The sequence below is a fragment of the Scleropages formosus genome, chromosome 24 (assembly GCF_900964775.1).
Source record: "Scleropages formosus chromosome 24, fSclFor1.1, whole genome shotgun sequence".
NCBI classification, from domain to species: domain Eukaryota; kingdom Metazoa; phylum Chordata; class Actinopteri; order Osteoglossiformes; family Osteoglossidae; genus Scleropages; species Scleropages formosus.
Genome location: NC_041829.1, coordinates 2,284,746 through 2,310,705, shown reverse-complemented (window position 1 = coordinate 2,310,705; position 25,960 = coordinate 2,284,746). Strand labels below are relative to the sequence as shown.

Genomic DNA, 25,960 nt, shown 5'->3' with positions numbered 1-25,960 from the left:
TGCTGGGAGGCAACCCCACAGCCACTGTATGAGTAGTCAGTGTTGCTATGGCTGTTAAAACCGCAGCTGCAAAGTTCAAAAGCAGATCTCAGCCATTAAAATACCATTTCACATACCTACTCAAATGATAGAACCAGTTTGTTTGGGTGATCTGAGCTCATGCATTGGTTTTATGTGAATAAGACTTATTTTTTCATAAGGTGAACCATATCTAGCAATAACATCTTATCTTGTCCATGCATTGTTTCCATATAAAATATCAAATTTCACATTAAATTTATTGCCAAAGTGATGAAATTTAGCTAAACGTTTACAAGTGGATGAGAGAAGCTCTATGTCTCTGGACTCCAGTCCCATTCCCTCTTCTTGCTACTGCTTGAGTTAGGGGTTCATAAACTTGTGCTGAAGGTTTGAAGGGACCTGCATGCTGTGATTTGTTTCATCATTAATTAAAGGTCAAAAGCATCATAGTCCCCTTGACCTATGGCTCATATCATCAAAACCTCTTGAGTAGTGTCAATGCACCTTTGTATTCACCTAGACAGGCAGTTACAGAAAAGGAAGAGCACCCATCAGAGACTGGAATGTGAATCAATTACAGCAGGACATAAACTAACTGGGTGACTCAAGAGGAGGGCAAGAGTGGTGGAGGTGAAAGGCCTGAGGAGAGGTCTATGATATGGTGCATGATGAGATCCTATCCATTAAAAATTCAGGAGTGATACACAAGGCAAGGTCAATGAGTAGGAGCAAGTTTGTAGAAATTGATACACCATCCAGAGGGGGTCAGAATGAATGAATGTGCAGCCACCTGCAGATGCCTATGATCGATCAAGAGCCCTCCAGGTGGGTGGCAAGTGGCAGAAAAACACTTCGCCTACACCTAATTGGTTTTTAATTGTTCCTCATTTTATGCTTATGCTTTAAGCTAAACTTTTAATGTCTAGTACAAAAGCTTAATTTGAAGCAAATTTCACAAGAACAATGAAGAGAGGACAAAATGGGGGATTTAAAATTAATTTAGAAGGAAAAAAAAAAAATCACATAGCCAGGGATACAATGCTACATGTGTAAAAATGATTGGGAGGGTCAGACCAGGAACTGCATATCAGAGACAGGGGAAAAGTTGACGACGACCCCCACCCCCCAAACTCAGAAAGTCAAATTCAATTAAAATGATTCCTCATCTTGTCATGCTGCAGTGAACTGGTGATGTTTCTATTTTTCTCTGGGCAGTCTACCTTCTGTCATGATATGGATACACTGGTGCTATGACAGGATCCCAGAGCAAGTCAGTGCGCTGCAAGAAGTTAAGAACTAGTCCCAGCTCGTAGGGCCAAAACTCCTTATGGGGTCTGGCAGCCACATGGAAGAAGCACAGCATGCTGAGTAGTTCTGCAGGCTCATCAAAGGAAGGAAGCCAGCTTTAGCTGCAGCCAGGGCTTGAGTTGTGCATCCTTGGGTAAGTGTAAACAAAATGGTCACTAACTATTGTTGATAAAAAAAATCCCACCATCCAGTGATGATGTATAAACACATAGACTAAAAGTGTGAAAGGAAGAACGGTGTGTGCCTTTACGATTTATTATATTCTTCTGAAGAGGCAAATCAAGCAGCATGTGTTCCCTTAGTCATAGTGTTTACTGGTTTTATGGCCCACCTCCTGCTGAGCCAAGTCTGAAATATATGTAAAGGCAGAAGAATTTACATTTCTAGACTATGCTGAGAAGTACACTGTGGCAGTATTATGCTTTTTTGCTCTACTTTCTTTGACCAAAGTTTACAAGCAATGGTGAAAATGCAAAGATCATTAATTTGGTTCACCTACTGCTGCACATTAGGTTCACAGCCTAGACCACACCCTCTTCACCACAGTGCTGGAGTCATCAAGAAAGGTGTTAAGGACCCAGTTGAATCAACTTAAAACTGTCTACATCAAATTAATAGAAAGGAAGCTCTTAAAAGCAATTTAATATGGCAGAAGGATGACTTGAATTAAACTGACATGTCAGACACAGTAGAGAGGATAGAAGACCTCTCCCGGACTATAATCAGGCACAAAATAAAGAAGAGGACTGAACACAGTGATGGAAAATATTCAAAATAGCTTGGGGAAAACGGCTCAACCCATGCAGAGAGTGGAGTACCTTTGAACTTGTGGAAAACAGCCCACAACTCGGCGATGTCAGTGGCAAATGTGATATCCGTGTCTAGGACAATGACACGCTGCAAGTCAGACGGCAGGGTCTTGGTCAGCACCAGCTTCATGAGCCCATAGATTCCAGAGTAGTGCTTGTTGGGGATCCACGACACCTCCGACTGAAACCACACAGGTTACATGTGACTGAAAATACAGTGGATTCCTGCTGCACTGAAATCATAAAACAGCCTCTAACTTATCCACTTATCTTATCTAGTTTGTCATCAGTCGTTGGTTTAAGCAGTAGCAGCACGAACAAGCTATAAATGCCAATTTGTGAACCTAAATACTAACAGCATCTAGCGCATAATTAGGTTTGCTATTAGCTATTCCACTGACATGAGGGTGTGGCCAGCTGGATGATGAGTGAGGCTGACAGCAGTTATGGAATGAGCTGTGCGACTGCACTGACCTTAAGCTCGTCCGCATCGTAAAAGTTCACACGCACAGCAGGCACCATCCAGGTGGTAAAGAGCGAGGCCAGGATCTGCTGGGCAATGGAGTCAGTGATGAAGTGAAAATGGAGCGGATTCCGTCTGCAGGACAGAAACCAACAGAAAGGATGAGAGACCCTTATACTACCATCCACCAACTTCACATGTGCCAGCACAAAATAAAACATTACACAAATAACAAAAATGTCCATATCAATATAATTACGACCTTCTTAACTAAACATTAAATGTCCAGAATGGGAGAGTGTAACTCATAAAAACAATACAGTAGCAGTGAATGGAGGTGTGCTTGATCAGATGTCTGGCTGTTATTGGCCTAAAATCGCCAAGGAACAAAGTGCCTGTACAGTAGTAGGGGCTGGAGACTGATATTCACAGATGTTGGCTATTACACACTGGACTTCAGTGAAGCACAATGAAAAATTCATTGCACTCTCACCGGCCCAGCCTCAAATCTCTGTATCATAAACAGAATGCAATTTTCAAAAATCTGTTGAACAGCTATAACGTTAAGGAAAATTAACAGTTAAGTTCACATTGACTCTGAACATTGATCAATTTTACGTTAAAATGTATTCATTTAGCTGATGCTTCACTCCAAAGCGAGTTACAATGTTAAACTACTTACAATTATGTACCTATTTATATAGCTGGGTTATTTTACTGGAGCAATTCAGTATGAGGACCTTGTTCAAGAGTACTACAGCTGGAGGTGGGATTTGAACCTGTTACCTTTAATCCACTGTGCAAACAGCTGCCCCCACCAGAACCATAAAGGAGTTACTTGCTGGCAGCACACCTGTCTCGAATCCAGAAATTGTGGTACTGAAGTGGCGCTGAGCGAGACATCTGACTGCTGGAGACTGAATAGACTGAATGCAAGTGTCTCTCGCTTGTGTTCGCATTAGTGAAGCAAGACGTGGAGCAGCATAATTGGATACCTGATTACCAAGCACTTTCCCAAAGCTTTTAAATTCCTAAAGAATGATATAAAACTTGTGAAAGTCAACACATAAAAATACATTGCTTTTTATTAAAAGACGTGCCATTTTGAAAATTTTATGCTCCTAACTGATTTTAAGCAATCTCTCTGTTCTCGTTGAGGTTTTTAGATATCAGAAATAAATAAGACTGCTGCTGTACAGTTCCATGGAGATACACGGAGAGCAAGAAGCTCTGCATACTGAATAGCCTACATATAAACATTTATCGAGATCATGAGTTACTAGACAATACAATGATCACATGGGACAGCAGACAGCGTAGCTGGTTAGAAATTTCACTTTCGGGCTCAGAGGTCATGGGTTTGAATCTCACCTCTGGCTGTAGTACCTTGAGCAAGGTACTTACCTTAAACTGCCTCAGTAAAAAATTACCCAGCTGTATAAATGGGTAAATAATTGTACAAGACTGAAAGTCATTTTGGAGAGAAGTTACATGAATTTGAATTTTACTATGTAAAAAGATAACATTTCAGTCCACCTGGGTTTTCATTAAGTTCTGTTCCACAGGCCGTGTACACCTTTAAAATATTAACACAAGCACACTAAACTTAAACCCAACATTTTCTTAAGAAGTTCAGCTATGCAGCTATGCATGCTCAATTTGACCTGCTATTCTCAGATGTCAAACAATTCAATGTTTGGCATCAGGGTGGACGGTGGTCAACCGAATTAAATTCAAGCAAGTTTTGAAATTGGATTTCAATTTCACGCTATAAATTAAATAGAATAATCAATTTCATTTAATCCCCAGAGTAGCAGCACATACTTCATTTCACTGCCTCACAAAAATTCATTGAAATTTCCTGAGCAACTGCTAGACACATGTTGCTGTTATGCAGCAGTTTGGTGGGGAAAGTAACAGATTGATTAATTATCACCAAGTTTAAAATTCACCCATCACTGCTCAGGCTGCCTTGCAGCTTCTCACAAAAGGCTGGGAATTCTCAAAAATGGAAGTTCAAGTTTCAAATGTACCAAAAAGACACATCTTTATAATTAGCAATGAGATTGGGAACTGTGAAAAATTGTGTTGTTGAATGGATGCTGTCATTTAAAGTATCTTTTCACTCCTTTGGGAAGCTGGACAGTTTACTGGGGAAACAAAGGTTAAATGTCTTTCATAAGGGAATTGCAGTATATTATCCTTTGGGACTCCAAACAGAAATCATAGTACTGCAAGACTGTGTCCTTACTCAACTGCAAACTGAACTCATATAAGAATTTTTTTGTGTAATTTAACTTAAATGAAAAGCCACTTTGCAGGAAATTAATTTGTAGATTCTACAACTGATATCGGATATTGTAAGGATTAAACAAATTACTGGGTTCTGCAAATAGAATGTTACTGACTAACGCAAGTACAGTGCTCAAATTTCAGTTAATCAGCAAAAAAAAAAAAAAAAGTTGTGTGTGCTCCCTTATCAGAGAGGGTTGACTGAGACTGAGAAGATCATTAAAAAAGCAGTCCACTTCTGTTTATGGAACACGGAAAAGCTGGAACACTTAGAGCCTTACGTTCTTGTCTGTGTACTATATAGCCCCAGGAGGCTGGGCTGACCCACACAACAGTCACACACACACTCTCTCAGTGTCTGTGTTACAAACTTATAGAGCAGCTTCTGCATCATACTGTCATCTTCTATCTGTTCTGGCTTAAAAAAAGAGAAGACTGTGCACTAATTAGGCCAGGAGTGACAAGGCAGATCCAACTAAAACCCCTTCTTGCCGATAGCATCAAGATGCTTTCAAATGTTTGACCTTTGATATTCATTTGAAAGGACGGCTCTTTCCCCCGATCTGCCCTCACTTCGTCTTTCTTGTTGCCATGGCAACTGACGGTGCACTCACAACAGAAATCAAAAGAGAGTGTCGCTTCTGACAGCCATTTAGATATTATCATTATGATAATTTTGTGTAATTGTTTCGCCAGTTAAATATTTAAAAGCCCAGCTGGAGAAGCTTTTAGAGGTACATATTAAACTGCGTTCAGCCGCCATGCAAAACTGGTGCCACAATGAGGCCCTTTTATGGGCTAAACATCAAAAGAATGTGACATAATTCAATCGGAAGAAAATTACTGGGAGTAAGACTTCTTCAGTTTTTTCCCAAGGAGTTTTCAACAATATACAATCACCGTGATACAGAAAGGAACTTTAATACACTTTCTGTGCATGATTTTTTCCCTTCACTTGCCTGATTTCCCTTAGAAGGGGTGGTTATCCACTAGTTCCCATGTTTTTAGATATTAAGCTACTGCCCACTTGCTTGGCTTGTTAAGTTTTCAATGCCCCCAATGTGATGTTTGCAAACACTTTGTACTTCCAGCAGGGTATCGCTGGAGCAAAAAAGAAAAATGCGCTCTGGCTGGCTGTAATACAGAGATAATAAGCAAAAGCAGGAGGATGTCTTGGGGTAAATTATTAATCACTCTGCAACTTTCTAAGCTGTTGGTAGCTGTTGGAGTTCTTTTTACTGCATGATACCAAGGCAATGACATAATATGCTAGGAATCTTTTACAAAACAAGGAGGAGTACTAAGTCATAACTTTTAGCCTTTACATCATCATTACATCCTAGGTTATTAATAATGGCCTTTAGATCTTGACCCCTTTATGACTATGACTTACACATTAAAATTTCTCAACCAAGGTCATCTGCAGTTAAATATCTTTGTCATTGCCGTGGATGTACTGACCCAACCAAAACACCTTTATGGTGAAGGTAAGAAGCCCTGAATTAGTAACTGTTACTGAGAAAAAGGGTTACAACTCTGAATCATCATCCTGAGGTACAAGGAAAGGAGAAAAGTAGTAGCTTAAGGCCATGGCAGGTTATGATCTTCAGGCCCAGTGAGGTCAACAGCTGCATGCTTATAGGTGGGGCTTCTGCAGAAGGAAGATACAATGGACAATTCAGAAAGAGTTTCCACTGGCAAAATCCTTCATTGTTCATGTACACTGGAGAGCCAAATTTACACTCCAGAAAATAAGAACATAATCTATACTTGTAATTACGGCTGAGCCAAGGATGGCATGGCTACCAAGCCATCCTGTCACTGATCATTTATCTACCATCTGTCAACCTGCCCAAACTTTGTAATTACTCAGTCCTGCCCAAATTCCATTATATTTGGAGCACAGTTTCTCATAAGGAGTGATTTGGGTTCTCATGTCTACATAGGTTGTTGACAGAAGGGAACTGCACCTAAAACCTGCAAACTTCAAGTCTTAATAGAAATGGCAAAAACATTCCTGAAAGATTTGATATTCCTCATATTGCATATTAATTCTCTCCATTCTCTAACCCACTATACATTCTGCATTTGAAAGTACAGCACACAACTGGAAAGCTCAAAAGCCTTGCTATGAAACCACTAGCTGCCTCTTCATGTCCCGCTTCCTTTTTGTCAGAGTAATCTGGGATATCCAGAAAGGGACAATCACGACTATGATTGATATATCAGGCTTACGGCTGGGTGGGGGGTCATCTGCTCTGGGGTCTCTGTCCAAACCATAGTTATGACTACCCATGCATTACTGTCATGGTAGGAGATGAAGAATTCTTCTGCCAATGTACTTGGACTTTCAGCCCAAACCGATTGTCCCCTGGCTTGATGATGCCTTCCATCGAATGTTGGGGGGGGGCCCTACCCAGTGTTCCCAGCAGCAGAAGCACTGCCTAGCAACCAAGCAGAAGGTAGCAGGCATGCAAACAGATCCTGGGCCTGGTGAGGCAGCTCTGCAGCATAGTTAGGCACTCCGCGAAAAGCCTATTAATCAGGGTGCACAGGAAGAAACAGCATGGTCTAGACAGGGCACCTGAACGTACAGAGGTGTGTAATGGAATATGCAGTCTTACCGGTGAAACAGTACAGACTTCACGAGAGTCACCACATCTCGGCTGGCATTGTACCCTGCACACACAATGGCTACATGAATCGTCTGTGGAAAGAGAGAAAAATATTTTTTTTTAGGTTCCTGTAAACAAAAAGTTATCGCTGGGCATTTTGGGAATGATTCCAATTGTTTGCACTCTGCAGACACATGGGCACAATTATTTCCTCATTAAAGTGCTACCAGTTTTTGTGCTCAGCTCTTACATAACAAAAAAATAATTAAAAAAACAACATCTTATGAAAATATGAGGAAGAATCAAAAGTAATCCCAACAGTGTTCATAAAGTGGATATTTTTGACTTACCATCACATGTGGGGTTTTTAATAGAATGAACTTAATATTCACTACAATGGTATTGCCACCTTTATCAGATGTTTTTGGATACAGACATTCAAACTAATAAAATTTTTCTTTCTCTGTGGTGTAAGTATGGCTATTTTCTGGCTAAATCTACACTATTAGCCTCTAAATTACCCTAGAAACAATGACCACTCATGTACAAGGAGGGTTCAAATTGTGATATCTGGGCTGTTCTCTATTAATACATCCATCGAATGGAGACAGATATCCCACCAAAAAGTATATTAACATGGTCACACTTCTTTAGAAACAAAACACACCAGCTTCCTCATGACATCCCTCACATTGAGAGCTTTATCCAATGACAACTGAGCAGATTCAGTACTTTTACTAATTAATTTAAATGACACTTTCCTTCAAAGCAACTTACAATGTGTTGAAAATAAGAAATGAAAAGGAATAATAGTTTGATCCTTTCAAAATGGGAATTTGTCTGAAGGGGTTACTTCACTGAACAAATTAACTGTTCAAGGAGCAAGTGTATATTTGGTAAAGGATACTAAATGGAGAAATAAGTCTGCTGTTAAAGGAAATTTTATCAAGTTGCACATTTATTTCAACACTACATTAGAAAAGATGCTGTAGCCTCCGTGTAGGGATTGCTCCCTTCCTTCGACAGCTGTGCTACACACATCTCTGCCTTTTACATTCCGTGTGCTCCTGTCTCATGAGAGAGTGACCCAGAAGTCCCCTAAAGCCCATAGTGATGAGCTGGAGCATGTGATACAAGGGAACCCCATGAGAAACACCCTAATATGTGTATGTGTGTGTTTGTGTGTGTGTGTGTTTTCTGCCATAAAGTCTGCTTGGGGGGATGGGAATGCTAGGGTCTGGATTCAAATCATGCACAGTTTTACAATCTGCGAGGAAACAGGTTTGGCTCCGGCTGTTGCGACACTACAGCGCAAGGCTGCTGTCACCATATCTGCAAAGAAGCAGAACCCAGAAAGAGCGCAATGTTCTTGCAACGTTGCAGACCAGAAATAAATAAATAATGAAATAAAGGAATAAAACAAAGAGTTCCACGCCAGCCTGGAGGGTGCTGCTGGTGCTGACTGCCAAAATATGTCAACGTGTGGGCGGAAAGTGGAGGTGCCTAAAACAGATGCACTGGAAGGCCAGGAAGATGAAGAGGGTTGCATTCTTTCCAGGTCATCACACAGCGGACTAAGCTCTCCAGTTCCAGTCTCCGTCGGAGAGTGGCAGTGGCCGCTTCTGGGTTCCTCAACAGCCCAACTCTTCAAAAAGGCGCAGTGACCATTGCTATCCTGAGTAAAACTTTTCATTTCAGTTCGTTGGCCAGGTGAATCTAGTACCCAGAGCAGCTTAAAACTTCCAGAGGCCAGAATTTGGCCAGTTTTCATTTGTCTGTCCTTGCAGCTGCTAAAGTAGAATTTACTTGAGCAGACTATTCTGCCCACGCACATTTTAAAACTAGCAATGATTCTTCAGAAAAGTCACTCATAGGAAACTTGCCCTTGTTCCTACACATCAAAGAATAAACACGCAAAAAAGTACCATTGAAACCTTAACAGTTATTTGCTGACTAAACCAATAGGCACTATTTTTTTTAAAACCTGGCTGTGGCCCAACGAAGTGTCAGCACCTTCACAGACTGGTGGGCACTTCTGGAACATCGTATGAACTACCTGGCAGGCCACAGAGGGGCTTTTAAATTGAGATCAGTTTACAGGGGCATCTGTAGTTCTGAGGAATTAAGTTTTCACTTGTGCCTCTGACTCATTGCAGGCAACAGTTTATCCACGTGTTAAGAGCTGCTGCTGAACAATGTTTCAGATGTTTTTCTGGGTTCGAGTGTGTGTGTGTGTGTGTGTGTATATATATATATATATATATATATATATATATGGTATCACCATGTCTGCAGTTAAATAGCAAACATTTACATTTATCCCACTGATGAGGATGAGATTAGTCAGAGGCCCACGTTAGGATATGGGTGTGGGGAAAAGTTTTGCCAATGCCTCCTATCTGAAAATGGAGTGTTCAGTCACCTGGTTTTCAAGTCTTGCTGAGTGTGGTCCAGAAGACAAGCATCCTGATTGCTACTTCAATGTAACTGCCATGTAAGCGAAGGAGGGGTGGCCTTACAGAAAAACACTTACTGAAAACAAGATTTTATGCATCTGTAAGCATCAAACATAGTGCATTATCCTGACCTGAAGTACAAAGTCATCAGAACATCATTGTGTGTCATTCTGTTACCATCGTAATGTTCTTGTAAGACCAGGATTCCCTTTAAAGGAGCCAAAGCCTCAAGCAGAGTTACTTCCAGTTTCTGCATTTTGCTAAGGGGACTGTATGTCGGTCAAGCTACCACAGCTCCAAATGATCAAGGCCATGGATTGGAGTACTGCTGCAGCACTATGCCTTACTACGTACACTAAATCTGATTTATAGATATGCCATTACTTTATATAACTTTTCTTAAGTAATTAAGTCCCTTTATGAAAAGTGTAACAGCAGGGTCTCCCTTGTGACTTAAACTCGATACACATCCTCATCTCAGGGGTTAACTGGGAAATAAAATGTAGGGAAACTTCGTAAAACATAAAGTGATTTATCATAAGTAACAGAGGGAATCTATGGACAGAAAATAAATTACAGAAATACTATATATTATATATATATAATTTGCCCCATTTCAAATGAAATGACATACTGATTGACACCATAACTTCCAGAAAACACTGATTTTTTCCTATTACTATTAGAACATCAGCTGACTTCAGTTCCATTTTCTGACACCCTCATTTTACAGTGTCATACAATGGAAAATAGTTAAATCAGATACTTACTGGGACACATACACACTTTATTTTATGCCCTAACATTAAGGAATGCTACTTTTTCCCCTTTGCATAATCCTTTTTAGATAACTGCACTTAAAAACAGGCCCTAAAGGGGCAGAGCATGAAGTCCAATCCAGAGTTTAAATCTCCACTACTAGTATAGTAGCCCTGAGCAAAGCACTTACCCTAAATTAATATACAGACTATACTTTAGAACCACACAAGGTCAATTCTAATTACAAACAATCCTGCCCCCTGTTTGAAATCACATTCTTCTGATATATTACTCAAAACATCATTCAATAGCCTATGGAACAACAAAATACATTACATAACTAACCATATGTTAGACATACATATGTTATATGTATTATTCTCCATTATTATTTGTTCAGCATACTGTTATCTGGGTGTTCATCATTTATGAATTGCTGATGTAATTTCTACTGTCACCTCCATCATCTGAGCTTAAGAGATCGGGGAGAAGTGAGTCCAAAAGAGCTTATTTTGAGACCATTCTTGATTGCTGAAAGATTTAGTTGTTCTAAGCAGAAGGGGAAGGTTATTCCATCACATAGGAGTCAGAAATAAAAAAACCTTTGTAATTTTGATTTTGGAGCTCTTGTGAATGGGACCACCAAGTGGCAGAGGGGGAAAAGCTCAGCAGTGTAGCAAAAGGAGGAAGAGGAATACATGGGAGCATTTGGGTAAGTCAAACACAAGTCGTAGCAGAATTCTGTATCAACTGGAGAGATTTGGTGGCAGAGGCTGGAATCAGACAGAAGAGCTGCAGTAGTATAGGAGGTAAATCACCACAGCCTGGACCAGAAGTTGCATAAAGTTTTTAGTAAGTTAAGGGTGGATTCTCTGGACATTCAACCACAACACCAGGCTACTTGGTAAGATCTACCCAAGAGGCAGGACTCAAAATATTTCAGTGTTGTTCCTTTCATGCCAACCTGTTCAAGAGAGGAGAATCTGGTGTTTGACAGTCAAATTCTGCAGAGAGAACAAAGAGGATGTGAACTGAGGAAAAGGAGGGCACTCTAACCAACTGGAAAGCATCTGATACTGCAAAGAGGGCAGTTGTGGTAGAATGTCAGACCTTCAATTCAGGCTGATAACCATCAAGGAGCTCATTCTGGGCAAGGAACAGCGATAGCTGGGTACAGGTTACCCATTCCCAAGTTTTTGCCAGAGAAGACAGAAGAGAGACAGGCCTGTAGTTCTGGATTATGTCTGGATGCAGAATGGGTTTCTTTAACAGCAGTGAGATGAAAGCAGTTTTGAAAGCTGATGGGAAACAACCAGAAGAGAGAGAAGAGTGGATGATTTTGGAGATAAGAAATAAGCTGTGGCAATATGGCCTGTAGAAGAGGTGAAGGAATGGGCTTGAGACATGGAACGTCACAGAGGGTGCAGGGGGTTAGGGGAAAGAAGTTACGGGTGGTGATTCAAGGCTGAAAGGAGAGGAAGAAATGGTAAGAGACATGCAGAGGGGTGGTGGACCAGACAGGATAGCCATAGTTTCTATAGAAGACAAGGTTGGAGTGATTGCCAACCTACTGAGTAGCAGAGGACTGGGACATAGAGAGGTCAAAGGACTGCAGAAGTGACAGAAGGCAGCTTCCATGTAAGTCTCTAATATGCAGGTTGAAATCATCCAGGAAAATCAATGGAACATTGTCCTCTGGAAGAGAGCTCAACAAGATTTCGAGATTATCCAGGAGAGATGCGGTTAAGGTGAATGCATTTAATCCAGTTAAGGTGAACTGGTTATCTTAAATTGCCAGCAGTGTGTGAATGGGTGAGTGGGTGTGTGTATGGCTACCATGCAATGAACGGGCAGTCCATCCAGGGTGTACACCGCAGACTTGAACCCAGTGATTCCAGGACAGGCTCCAGGCTGCCTGACCAGCAGTTAGCGAATTTGTGAGTAACTGCTACACATGATCAGTTTTCTTGTGTTTCTTGAAGATATGAAGCATTTAGTTAGTTAATGCAAATTATTTAATACAACACTGGGTAGACAATAGCCAGTATCTGAAACTACCCTTACTCAATACTCTAAAAACTTTTTTTACATTTATTTAGTAGACTCTTTTCTCCAAAGCAATTTCCAGTGAACTCTATGTAATGTTATCAGCCTACACACCTTATTCACCAAGGTGACTTACACTGCGAGATACACTACAATGGGTCACTCATCCATACATCAGTGAAAAACACTCTCTCTGTGTCACTCACAGACTACATGTACATTTATTGATTTAGCAGATGCTTTTGTCCGAAGCGACGTACATCTCAGCAAAAATACAATTTATGCATTACATTGAGAGAAGGAGACATAGCTGCAGACATGAAAGTCTCAAGCAAACCTAGTTTGTTCCCTACCACTTGCTGCACTCACACTACGGGTGAGTCTGACCAGCATGTCTTTGGACCATGGGAGGAAACCGGAGCAACCAAAGAAAATCCACACAGACATGGGAGAACATGCAAACTCCACACAGACTGAGCTGGGATCAAACCCACGTCCTCTCACACCACCGATGTGCTGTGAGACAACAATGCTACTCGCTATGCCACCGTGATTAAATCAATACATCAATACATAAACTTAAAGAAATGAGTTACCTCCTCTAAACATGTTGCTTAGCTTCAGATGTTTAGATGTTTCAGTGTTGATGATGTCACCTCGACTGGTGATGAAGCGTTTGCAGTCCAAATGCAAAGCTCGGTGAACACCTGAACATCTGAATCAACAACCTGAGCTACGAACACCATCAATCTTCTCTACCATTTCTAAGTTGCTCAGCTGTTCAAAATAATTCAATCAATCTTACATTTGCAATGAAACCACTGCCTTACTCAGGTACATTTACACTTATTCATTTAGCAGATGCTTTTCTCTAAAGCGATATACATCTCATAGAAAATACAATGGGTGCATTAGCAGAAAGAGAGACTTAGAAGCAGACATGTCATTCTTAAGTACAGTTAGTTTACTTTCCACCATATGAATCAATGTACATCACACGAGCAGCTGCAAAAAACTATCCAAATATCGAGAATTCCTAATCACGTTTGTAATGTTTTTTTAATAAACGTTTACATTACATGAGTAGCTGCATGAAGGTTCATCCATTGTTTAACAGATATGATCTTAAAGTTACAGTGAATCAACATAAAAACTTCTAATATAACCTTTTGATGCAGTAGAAGAAGAAACCTGATACACAGTAAGAGAATACTGAATTGGATTTGCAGTGTCAATTGTGAAACTGAATTTCAAAGATTCAGGGCAGGAATTCAGTTCTTCCGGAGCCAAACAACACTGCTACAACACCTGCTGGATTAACAGCAGGTAAGTTGTATAAAAATTACAATGTTTTATAATTAAGCGCAAATCGTGCTACCTTCTCACCTCACACTTGTCCACTGGTGGTTGGGGCACACATTCTGAGTTGTTTCCAAGAGCCCCAGCAACACGTTGCCCCTCGCTGTCTCCCGTACCCTCCTCAGTGGAGTAGGTGCGTGACTGATTGCCGTGGCGCCCATGACGGGAGGCTGCCCGGGGGGGTTGGCTGAGTTCCCGCCGCAGAACTCGGTTCTCCTCCTCCACCTCCCGAACACGCATCTCCAGAGCCAGCCGGTCCCTTGGGCCACCAGGTAGCGTGGCCGTCTGGGACTCCAGTGGTGACAGGGGGAGGGACTTCACTGCCATGGTAAGGGGCAGAGAGAGGACATAAAATAATCTATCAGTCAAATCAACAATCACAGAACCATTGGTAAAAGAGTTCCAAAAAAAAAAAAGTAATGCCTCTTCTGGTTTCTGAGATAAAAGCAAAACAAGGCACAAAACCAATAAAGACGACCAAGGGTTATGAGTCTTGATTGTGTCTTTGGGTTTAATCGGAACACAGGGAGCACCAGTATGACAGCGAAAGCACAGAATTCAGGTTTGTATGACCATTTATTGGCATGGACATGTTTCAGGGTTTGGAGCACAGCTGCAAGCTAGCGAAACACCAACAAGAGCACTGTGCTCTATACTGAGCAGAGGCAACTCCCTACTGAGCTTCAGGTTCTCCCTGCGATGAGGAATAACACTGCCTTCTGTGTGTGTGGCGTGCATGTGGACATATTCAGTGGTGTGATGAAAGAACAAAAAAGAGCTGGATGTGATTATTTAACACAACCATTTTTCTTGGGTCGGTCAACAAAAGAGCCTCATGAGAACCACTTCTGGAATGCAGACACCCTAAAGCACATATCGACTACGTGGTGAAGGATGAATGAGCTCCTCTATGATCTCCTTGCTCATCTTCCCAGAGAGGGGCAGGGTGGCAGCCTCTCCTTTAACCTGGAGTCTGACAAGAAGAATCATGCAGCTTGTGTCAGTAATGAAGAGCCGGAGGTATTTCTACAGAGTGAGGCAAAAGACCCAAGCCAGATACATTTAGAGACATTTCCCCATGGAGCTAGTGGCACTGGGTAGCTGGACAGAGATATCAGGGGCTATTAATCATAGCATCTGACAGAAAAAACAGGGAATACCTCCCCATCTTGTTCTCCAAGACAAAATTTCCAGATAAGGTAAAAGCAAGTGTGTGCTGATGTCTTGCATACATCACTAACACAGACAGTCTGAGACAAAAATGCTCAATACGTAATTAACAAGCAGTCATCAGGCCTGGAGTATATCTGTTCATTCTGGATTTAACCTTTTTAACATTGCAGCAGTTTGCATGGAATTAATCCTCAGAGCACCTACACCATCTTGAACCTGAAATCAAGTAGGGTTGTACTTGAGGTGATCGCTGTCAGCATCTTTCTGGATGGGATACAACCTTATTCATTCTTTCCGTAAGAAATGCAAATATTTTATTACAAAACAGAACTGGGGCATTTAACATTTCAGTACTTCTGTGCTGAAGAAAAAAAAAAAAAAAAACACTTATTTCAAGAAAATTTTAACCACTACAATTTGTAAAAAAATCTGTCAACAGGCCCAGGGACAGCTTGGTCTTTTAAGTTATACTGCAAAATGAAAGCTAAATTTAGCCACTGCCACTCCAAAACTTGGAAACCTTTTCTGATTACCCCATTATGCATTAAAACTGTTGTGTATGTATAAACATACTGCAGCGCCAAGGCATCGGCGCATGTGCATTGTGCTTGTGTGTGCTGAGTGTCGCGTTCTGTTCCACTGAACCTCGTGCGGACCTGGTTGCTTCACGGATTGCGGACATAACAAAAACATACTTGTTTTCTAAACAGAATTAAGAGAATTACTGTAGACAGACACTTTATTGATCTCGGGGGGGGATCTGCGTGTGTGTATATATATACACACACACACACACACACACACACACACACACACACACACACACAGTATGTACATACAAAAATAGAGTCTAAATGAATTTTCATATTAAATTTTGGAGAGGGATGTACTGACGTTGCCAAGGCAGTCAACCAAACACAGCTTAAAAGGTTAAGCAGTAGCAAAAAAAAAAAAAAAAAAAAAAATTAAGAATTTAAAAAAGCCCAGTGCTGTCAGCTATTCACAACAGTGCTGTTCCACACCATAAATCTTCTGTTGATGGTGTCCTAACAGGGGTCAACAACCTCGTCCAACTGGTCAGGTGCAAGCCCAAGATAAGGAACCAGTGACTGCACCAAGTGCTATCCAAACAGAGTGCCAAAGAAACAGAACCTCACCTCAACTAAACTAAAAAGCAATATGTCTCTCTCACACACACACACACACACACACACACAGACACACACACACACACACACACACACACACGTAGTAAGCCTGGAGAGTGCTGCAATTTTGCATGACCAGAGTCTGTCTTCTGTACTTTTTAAAGTAAACTAAATAGCAAACCTAGGTAAAACTACAGGTATGGTAGTAAATTATGGCAAACTCCTAAAATTGCACCATCTTTCATTTAGATATACTAATGTTCAGTTCTTTCAACCTCCTGTTGTAGCGCTACCATTTCTCATTAATTCAGTCTACGAGTACCATGACAAGAGATTTTTTTTTTCAGTTAATTTGCCAAGGACTAATGATGCATAAATAAGATGATTTTAGTACTGGGAATCATAAATGATTAAAAACATAATCCAGCAGAGCAGATCCAAGACACCTTTTGTCTTCACAGACGAGTGAACTGAAAACACTCAACAGTAAACAGTCACATGCCTGAGAAGTGTCAGACTTTCTGCCATCTGATACTGTGCACATTTTTTCAAAAGCAGCAAACATGGTGACAGTAAAGAAACAGGTTCCTGTCCACAGAAGAGAACTGGTTTCATGTAAGGCAGATAATTTGATCTGGCCTCCACCCTTTCTCACCCACCTGTGGATTTACAATTCTGCTCATTTGTACATGTGCAGGCAATTAAACTAGATACATAAGCGATAAACAAACATTTATTTTGGCCACCAAGTTGCTGCATCAGAGTAAGCCAGTCGTAGCATTCAGTACCTTAATACTATATACAGGCATCTCTCGATTTACCAGCTGTCATTATTCAGAATTTTGGTATAATGGTTCTAGATAACCGATTTTCAATTTAGGGAAGAAAAAATGAGTAACAGCATGTACAAAAAAGTTTAAATTCTCGCATCACATGAGTGAACCAGAAGAGCAGTAATGTACTGTAGCTGGAGTGACTGCAAAATGAATAGGAGTGACTGTCAACCATATTGTGTTATTAAACTGAATGATTACAGAGATGACAGAGTAATTAACGGAAAAAATATAGCTGATGGTTTTTCGGGTATGTATGCACATTTTATCCGAAGTACACAGTTTTAGGGGGTGCGGTGGCGCAGTGGGTTGGACCACGGTCCTGCTTTCCGGTGGGTCTGGGGTTTGAGTCCCGCTTGGGGTGCCTTGCGACGGACTGGCGTCCCGTCCTGGGTGTGTTCCCTCCCCCTCCGGCCTTACGCCCTGTGTTACCGGGTAGGCTCCGGTTCCCTGTGACTCCGTATGGGACAAGGGGTTCTGAAAATGTGTGTGTGTGTGTGTTGGTTTATGCTCATCCTGTGGAGAACTGATCAATTAAAAAGAAAAGGTGGTAATTACTGTAGAGCAGTAAGTGTGTAAATGTGATTTATAATGTGCTGAATCCATGGGTTCATAGTTATATTGGTGTTTTACAGAATGATAGTGACATTTGGGAAAATTTGTTTGGGTTTTCAGATGGGCTGAGAACACATTATTATTTTTACCATTTAAAATAATGATGAATAGGCTTTGGGTATCCACACACACACACACACACACACACATTTTCTGAACCGCTTGTCCCGTACGGAGTTGCGGGGAACCGGAGCCTACCCGGCAACACAAGGCGTAAGGCCGGAGGGGGAGGGGACACACCCAGGACGGGATGCCAGACCGTTGCAAGGCACCCCAAGCGGGACTCGAACCCCAGACCCACTGGAGAGCAGGACTCGGTCCAACCCACTGCGCCACCACACCCCCCTTGGGTATCCAAAATTTTTAAATATGAGCAGTTTAGGGATGGATTAATTTCATAAATTGCCTGTATACCATCTGAGTGGTATGTTCATTTCATATAAAGTTTTCACATTTATTTAAACCCATATTGTGTTTATTGAATTATTCTATCACTGAACAGCTTAGCTGAGATGTTTGGTTTTCCCTTGCAAGCGCCATCCTACCCATTCATTTCCGTATGTCATAATGTAATCCATTCACTGTGCACTTCATTTAACTCAGGGACGTCTGCACTTCAGCTACGGAACACCGAACATGTCTGCTCAACGGAGTGAGTAATATGAAATAAGGCTTGCTTCTTATGTGCTTCAGCAGGTGTTTTCCAAAATGCATCTGGGGTTTTCTTTAAAAGATTCCAGGCAACCTTAGCTAACACCCAAACCCAGAGACAAGCAGATCAGAGACATCTCTCTGTCACAAGCTGAGTAGTCGAAGACGGACACATGACCTGTCCCAGAATGCATCAGGGTCATCTGAGCCATGTGACAAGAAGGGCTCTACACAGTGAAGCCTCTGACAAGTTCCCCAAGAGGTTTCAGTAAGCCAAACTTACTCCTTCTTCTACCCATTGTGTTTTCTCTCCACAGAGATGGTGGACTCTGGGAGCATCCTGATAGAAGATAACAGCCTGACAGGGAGAAGTCAGCAGGTGAGCTTAACTGCCACGATAGGAAGAGGTATCAGCTGGCTTCCAGCAAGGAGAAGTCTCTGTGTGACACTGCTCTATATGCAGAGACATCTGGAGCCACTGTATTCTAAACTGGAAACTTAAACCTCCAGTTGGAGGCAACAGAACCTTGATGACAAGAATCTACTTAAATCTGCAGTATTTATGCCACATTAGATGATATAGCTGCATAATTCCTGTGTACGGGAAAATTCAAGATTCACTAGCAACTGCCCGAATCAAGGGGGTGACCAGAACCTCACCCTTAAGAAATGATGGCTGGAAGAACAAAATTTGAGTGCATAGATTTGTGGTTCAAACAGTGTTGCAGTCCTTGCTTACAACACCCTGAACAAAACAACATACAGTAGAGCCTTATGGGACATGGCTATTAAGGGCCTGGATATCTGAACACAATGCTCCTACAGTCAACAAAGGGGTTGCTGAGAACAGGGCTCAATGTAAAATGTTTTCACATATATATTAGATTAAGATACAAGGTGTTAAGAAGAATGGTAGCTATGGAAGATACGGAATATATAATAGCACAACTGAATACAAGCACCTACCAGCTATAGGATCATACATATTCAGGTCATGAGCTCATCTCATTTATGAATGGGCACTAAACCGCAATCAGGTCTGTTTTTAGTCTTGGCCCCTTAACGGCTGAACAATCTTCCCTCAAGGCAGCTTTTCTGATTTCCTACAACTCTTGAGGAAAACTCTTAAAACTCACCACTTGAGCCACCTAGCATGGGTGTATGCCACTGCCATACATCAGAATAACCACTTCTAGTTTGGGTCTTATGATATATCCCTTTGGGTGTATACCAGGTACGGCCAACTGAGACAAGACCCCGAGGTTGGCCAAGGACCTGCTGGAGAGATTATATGTCCCAGTTGGTCTGGGAGCAACTGGGGATCCCCTTTGTTGAGCTGGAGGAAGTTGTAGGGGACAGGGACGTCTGGGCTGCTCTGCTCTCCCTATGCCACTGCAACCCTAGTACAACAAGAGAGTAAGAAAATGGATGGATGGACGGACGGATATGCCATACTAAATGATACTTATCACTATAAACTACCTTATCCACGACTTCATTGGAATTGTAATGTGTCAACATGAGAGAAGGAAATATGGATTCCTGTTAAGCTACCGCATCGCTTTATTTGATGCCCCATGTAAACTGAAGCAGCAGTTGATCAATAATACTTGTTGCACATGTGTCTGTGTTTATCACTATATTATTCTAATGTACATGTTATATCCAGGGCAGCTGGTAGCGCAGTGGTTAGAGTTGCTGACTTTGGAACCAAAGCACCCTTGAGTAAGGTACTTGCTCTAAATTGCTCCAGTAAAATTGCCCAAATGTATAAATGAGCTCTCCAGCGGGTCTGGGGTTCGAGTCCCGCTTGGGGTGCCTTGCGACGGACTGGCGTCCCGTCCTGGGTGTGTCCCCTCGCCCTCCGGCCTTACGTCCTGTGTTGCCGGGTAGGCTCCGGTTCCCCGCAACCCGTTTGGGACAAGCGGTTCAGAAAATGTGTGTGTGTGTGTGTGTGTGTGTGTGTGTGTATGTATATGTATGTATAAATGAGTAAATAATTGTAGGCAGCTTAATACTGTAAGTTACTTTGGAAAACACATGTCAGATATATGTAAATTCTTGCTTTTAACCTGCACAGGGCCCTTGAGAAATGCTAAACTTCTGAGTTTGAATGTGTAATGTATAATGATGCCATATGAATCCCCTGTACTCAAGGGTTTGAGTCAGTTCTAGAGGTGATAGGTACATTAGGCACCCCATTGAAGTCACAAAGCAGCAGATACACAGCCTTGGGCCAGTTCCTCTCCATCTGCCAGAGGACACAACCTTGCTCTATTTTGGGGGGGTGTGTGTGTGTGTGAATAGGAAGAACGAACAACTGAAAGAACAAGGAGGGTAGAATAAACTAAAGTCTATGCAGGGAGTTTTTTTTGTTATGCATTGGTTTTTAATAATAATAAAAAAAATTAATTATTATTAAAAACCAATACATAACAAAAAAAAATTTAAGAATAATTTTTAAAAAAATTAAATTCTGTGGGAGGTGCTTTGGGAGTATGGGGTACCGGGGCCATTACTGCAGGCCATTCAGTCCTTGTACATACGGAGCAAAAGCTGTGTCCGCATACTTGGCATTAAGTGAAGCCTGTTCAATGTGGATATTGGACTCCGCCAAGGTTGTGCCTTGTCTCCACTCCTGTTTGTGGTTTTCATGGACAGGATATCAAGGCACAGTCGAGGTCAAGAGGGCATTCGGTGTGGGAGTCGGAAGGTGATGTCTCTTTTTGCATATGATGTTGTCCTTTTGGCACCGTCACATGGCTGCCTCCAGCACGCACTGGAACGGTTTGCAGCCGAGTGTGAAGCGGTGGGGATGAGGATCAGCACCTCAAAGTCTGAGTCCATGGTTCTCTCACGGAAAAGAATGGTATGCCCCCTCCAGGTAAGGGAGAGTTTTTGCCCCAGGTGGAGGAGTTCAAGTATCTTGGGGTCTTGTTCATGAGTGAGGGAAGAAGGGAGCGTGAGATCAGCCACAGACTGGGAGCAGCGGCAGCAGTAATGTGGTCGCTGTACCGGACTGTAGTGGTGAAGGGGGAGCTGAGCCATAAGGTCTCCATTTACCAGTCGATCTACATCCCTACCCTCATTTATGGTCATCAACTCTGGGTGATGACCGAAAGAATAAGATTGCAGATACAAGTGGCCGAAATGAGTTTTCTCCGCAGGGTGACTCACTCTCCGTTACAGGGTGAGGAGTTCGGACATCCGGGAGGAGCTCAGAGTAGAGCCGCTACTCCTCCACATTGAGAGGAGCCAGTTGAGGTGGTTCAGGCATCTGATAAGGATGCCCCCTGGGCACCTCCCTTTGGAGGTATACCAAGCATGGCCAACTGGGACGAGGCCCCGAGGTCGGCCCAGGACACGCTGGAGGGATTATATCTCACAGTTGGCCTAGGAGCGGCTGGGGATCCCCCAGGTTGAGCTGGAGGAAGTTGTGGGGGACAGGGGCAGCTGGGCCTCTCTGCTCTCCCTGCTGCCACCGCGACCCTTTTAGGACAAGCGGGACAGAAGATGGATGGTAGACGGATGGAAAAAAAAAAATTAAAAAAAATAACAGCACCCTGAGCTCCTCCATAGGTCTGTATGATGGTTCTTCAACAATGGACAAACACTTCAGGTATAACTGCAGTTCAGTGAGTGACTGGAATCTCAAGCATTTTAAGCATAATTAACTGGCTGTTCAGAGACATAATAACATGTACTTGCTTAATGAAGTGTAGGGTTACAAAGTTCATACATGAACACGCCATTGAAGTGCTAAGGTGTTCAGTTCTGTTTTGAATCAGACAAATATGGTATATGTCTGTGAAGGAACAAGGGGCTACTGACTCTCCCACCCAACTCAAGGGTGCTAAGGTTGCTCCCCAAAATGGTGATGCCTGAGTTTTGACCCAGTCTTGATGTGTAAATCATCGTAGTGGTAACTGGGCTACAGTGGTATTTTGATTCAGACAGCGCCCAACTCTGACACATCAGACGGACGTCCAGTCTCTCTTTGAGGTATGACCTTGCAAAATGACCTCACTCTACAGTAACACTGAGTGGAGCAATCAAATGCAATACATCTGCTATGAAAGTTCCAAAACCTGGTACCTTTGCAAATCAGCCATTAAATAACCTGAGAACCAAAGTTATGTACGCACCAAACCCCACATTTACTCATTTAGCTGACAATTTCCTCCAAAGCAACTCATTTGTACAGCAGGGTAATTTTGCTGGAGTAATTCAAGGTAAGTACTTTGCTCAAGAATACTACAGCTGGAGATGATTCAAAATACATACCTGCGTTAATCGCAACAAACTGAATCTGCAAAGTTTATAGAATGTATGTTACTGCTTTAGTCTTGCTTGCTTTCACTGTGTTAACTAAACTAGTAACTCTTCATTGTTATGAAGGCAAGTAGCCCTTCACCATCCAGTGAACTGTAGCCTCATAGTTGGTAGGCGGGTGGCAGGTTTTCCAGAACATTTCAGGGTTACACAACAGCCTCCCGGTTTGTTGTGGCACAGCAGGGCTCTGCACCACACACAGACATCACACTAAACCTGCACACTGCGCCTCACATCTCAGCAGCCTGGAGATGCATCACCACACGAAGAGGAGGAGGAAAACAAATCAGCCGCCCACACTGCTGACACTGTCTCTGCCATATTCCACCTTCACACACAACAAACACCCTTCTCCTGCCTTATCCCTCAGTTTCGCACAAATTTTCCCTGTGCTCTACACCTCTCATTCACTCACACACACGGGTACAGACACACGCACTTTCCCAAGCAGACTATTCTGAATAAGGTTAAAAAGCAAGAATAACCTGGAGAGGCAGGCAGTAGGTAGTGCGGTGGTTAACGCTCTCACAGGCTGTGGTTTTGTGGTGCCAGGTTTGAATGCTGCCCTAGTATCTCGGAGCAAGGTAATTACCATGATTTGCTCAAGTAAAAACAAGTAATATAAAGTGGCTGTGACTGACTGGCGTTCTAAATGGTGTGTTCCCTGCTCGGACTAATGCCCTTTACTTGCAGGATAAGCGCCACTATTGATAACGAGTGTATAAATAAGTAAATCATTTGGATAAGCATCCATACCTAACATTGTATTAAAAATGTACGAGTCCAGCTACCAGCTTGGCCCAGATGTGCCTTATTTATGGGGTTCATCGGGCATCATGGCCAGTGTCAGAAGAACATAAATCCATATTCCAGAGACATGCTTTCTCAACATATCTGGGGTAGGACAATGGCCAGTGTATCAGAGCAGAACCCATCCATTCAGTGATCACGTGGAACATAAACTTGGCAAAGATGGGGCTTCAGGGTCCACCACAGAGCTTGCTACAAAGATTCCGAATTTTCTTTATCTCTATCCAGGCAAAAGTGCTAAATCTGCTAAACTCTCTGCAGATAAACTGACCTTGGCCACAGTACAAAGACTGGATGAGAGACTGTGAGATTAGCGCTCCCTGACCACAATGGAGAGAAAAGTACAAAAAGGTAATGGCATGACCATGGCTAAAGATGTTGGTGCAGAAGACAAAGAATATTAAGCAAGTGCGGTCTTCACCACTTTCTACAGGTGTGCTGTGGAGTCTGTCCTCACAGGGTGTATTACATCCTGGGTTGGGAGCTGCTCCATACAGGACAAGAAAGCCCTACAGAGGGTGGTCAAAACAGCTCAGGGAATCATCAGCACACAGCTACCAGCAGTTCAGGACACCTACACCACATGCTGCCTCAAAAAGACTATGCGCATCATGAAAGATCATTGTGACCCCGCACGTGCACTTTTCTCTTCTCTGCCGTCTGCAAAGCGGCTCAGGTCTATTCAAACTCACACTGCTAGGTGCAGGAAGAGCTTTTACCCCACTGCTGTAAGAGTATACAACACTAACCAATGTGCCACCTTTAGTAAATAGAGTTGGACTGCTCCTTCCAAGCACATTGGTAAATTACACTGTCACCTTAAGCATTCACATTCTCGCTCTCACATTCTGAGTTCTCTGGCTGTCTATTGGCATTATTGTTATTACTGTTACTGTTATTTATCGTTATTGCTATTGCATTAATCACTGCCATTGTCATTGTGTTGTTTTGTGCAGTATTTGTATTGTCTCTGTCTTGTCGATAGTCTGTGGAGAAGCATTCAAGAAGAATTTCATGATACTTGTACATGGTACTTGTATCTATGATAATAAATGTGAAACTTGAACTTGAAGCTTGAAGTGAAATCATCATCACAACCTTACAGACTCAAAGGCTAATGGTATGTTGTCATTCAGACATTTAATTCACTAATAACAGAAATCATTATGCAACACCTTCCAGTGTCAGCTTCTGCTGATAAAAAAAGTGGGGCATTAAACTGCCGCCAATATACCCTAGAAGAGATCAAGGCAGCATTAATTCAAAGATCCACAATCTCCACACATTTTGTCAGGGGCGGGGGGGACTGCAAACCGCATCAAGTGTTTGACAGTTATACTTGTGACTGAAGTAATTAGTACTGGTTGCATCAGCACTGTTACAAGTCATCACCAATAGTGCTCACCATATTAAATCACAGGAAGTCATTTACAACCTCACATCCTTAAATGTTACTTCCACTTTCGATGCCTTTGACATCAGAAGAATTGGCTGCTCTGGAAATGCCCTACATTACGAAAACTTTGTTTGTGTACGTAAAGTGTGCCGCACTGTATTATTTTGATAAGTTGAACAACTAATTAAAAGTTAAGGCAGGCTAATTAAAACAAACAAAACAGAACTACTGTCTCCTCCTTAAGGCTTATGAATTATTCAAGCTCATTTATTAGTTGTCTCCCTTAATAGGAGGAAACATTTGAATTATTAAACACCTGCTGTCAGTAGATGACACACATTTCAGCACAGCGCTGCGGGGAACAGAAAATAAGCGTATGACATCAGACAGAGTTACAGTGTGAAACATGAAGCTCAGTTAAAGCGAGCTGAATATAGAGCCCTCTTATCAAAAACATATTTAGGTAGGCACCTGGTATGGATTACAAACACATGCATGACATATGACATAAACAGGTAGTCCCAGACTACAAATATATCAAATGACACCTTGAGTACGGGAGACATCAAGCTACTCAGCTGGTCAGAAAATGTCCACCTCTACTTTCATTTACTTACCTGCTATCTCTCAGTGTCCCCAACCCCAGTGACTTATGTTTGTTCACCTATTCTTGTATATGCAACACACTGTTCACACTCAAGCTATAAATGACTCCTTACCAAGTTGAACGTTGACAAAAATTACAAATTTGTTTTTTTTTTCTTAAATACATTAAAAAAGGCATTTTACTTCAAGGGGAAACCCCCACAAGGTTTACTTTTCTGAGTTAACCATCACTGTGGTTAAAGATTCCTTATAAGAATCTACTTGGAAG

General features: G+C 42.1%; 1 protein-coding gene across 1 annotated transcript in view; it reads right to left on the bottom strand.

The window, feature by feature from the left end:
* Positions 1–25,960, bottom strand: part of large1 (LARGE xylosyl- and glucuronyltransferase 1) — a 114,173-nt gene that overhangs the window by 53,102 nt on the left and 35,111 nt on the right. The window contains exons 3-6 of the mRNA XM_018756092.2: positions 14,156–14,448; positions 7,518–7,600; positions 2,613–2,736; positions 2,148–2,319 (exon numbers count right to left, since the gene is read on the bottom strand). Of these exons, the coding sequence (XP_018611608.1) occupies positions 2,148–2,319; positions 2,613–2,736; positions 7,518–7,600; positions 14,156–14,448 (672 nt within the window). The remainder of the gene's footprint in view (positions 1–2,147; positions 2,320–2,612; positions 2,737–7,517; positions 7,601–14,155; positions 14,449–25,960) is intronic.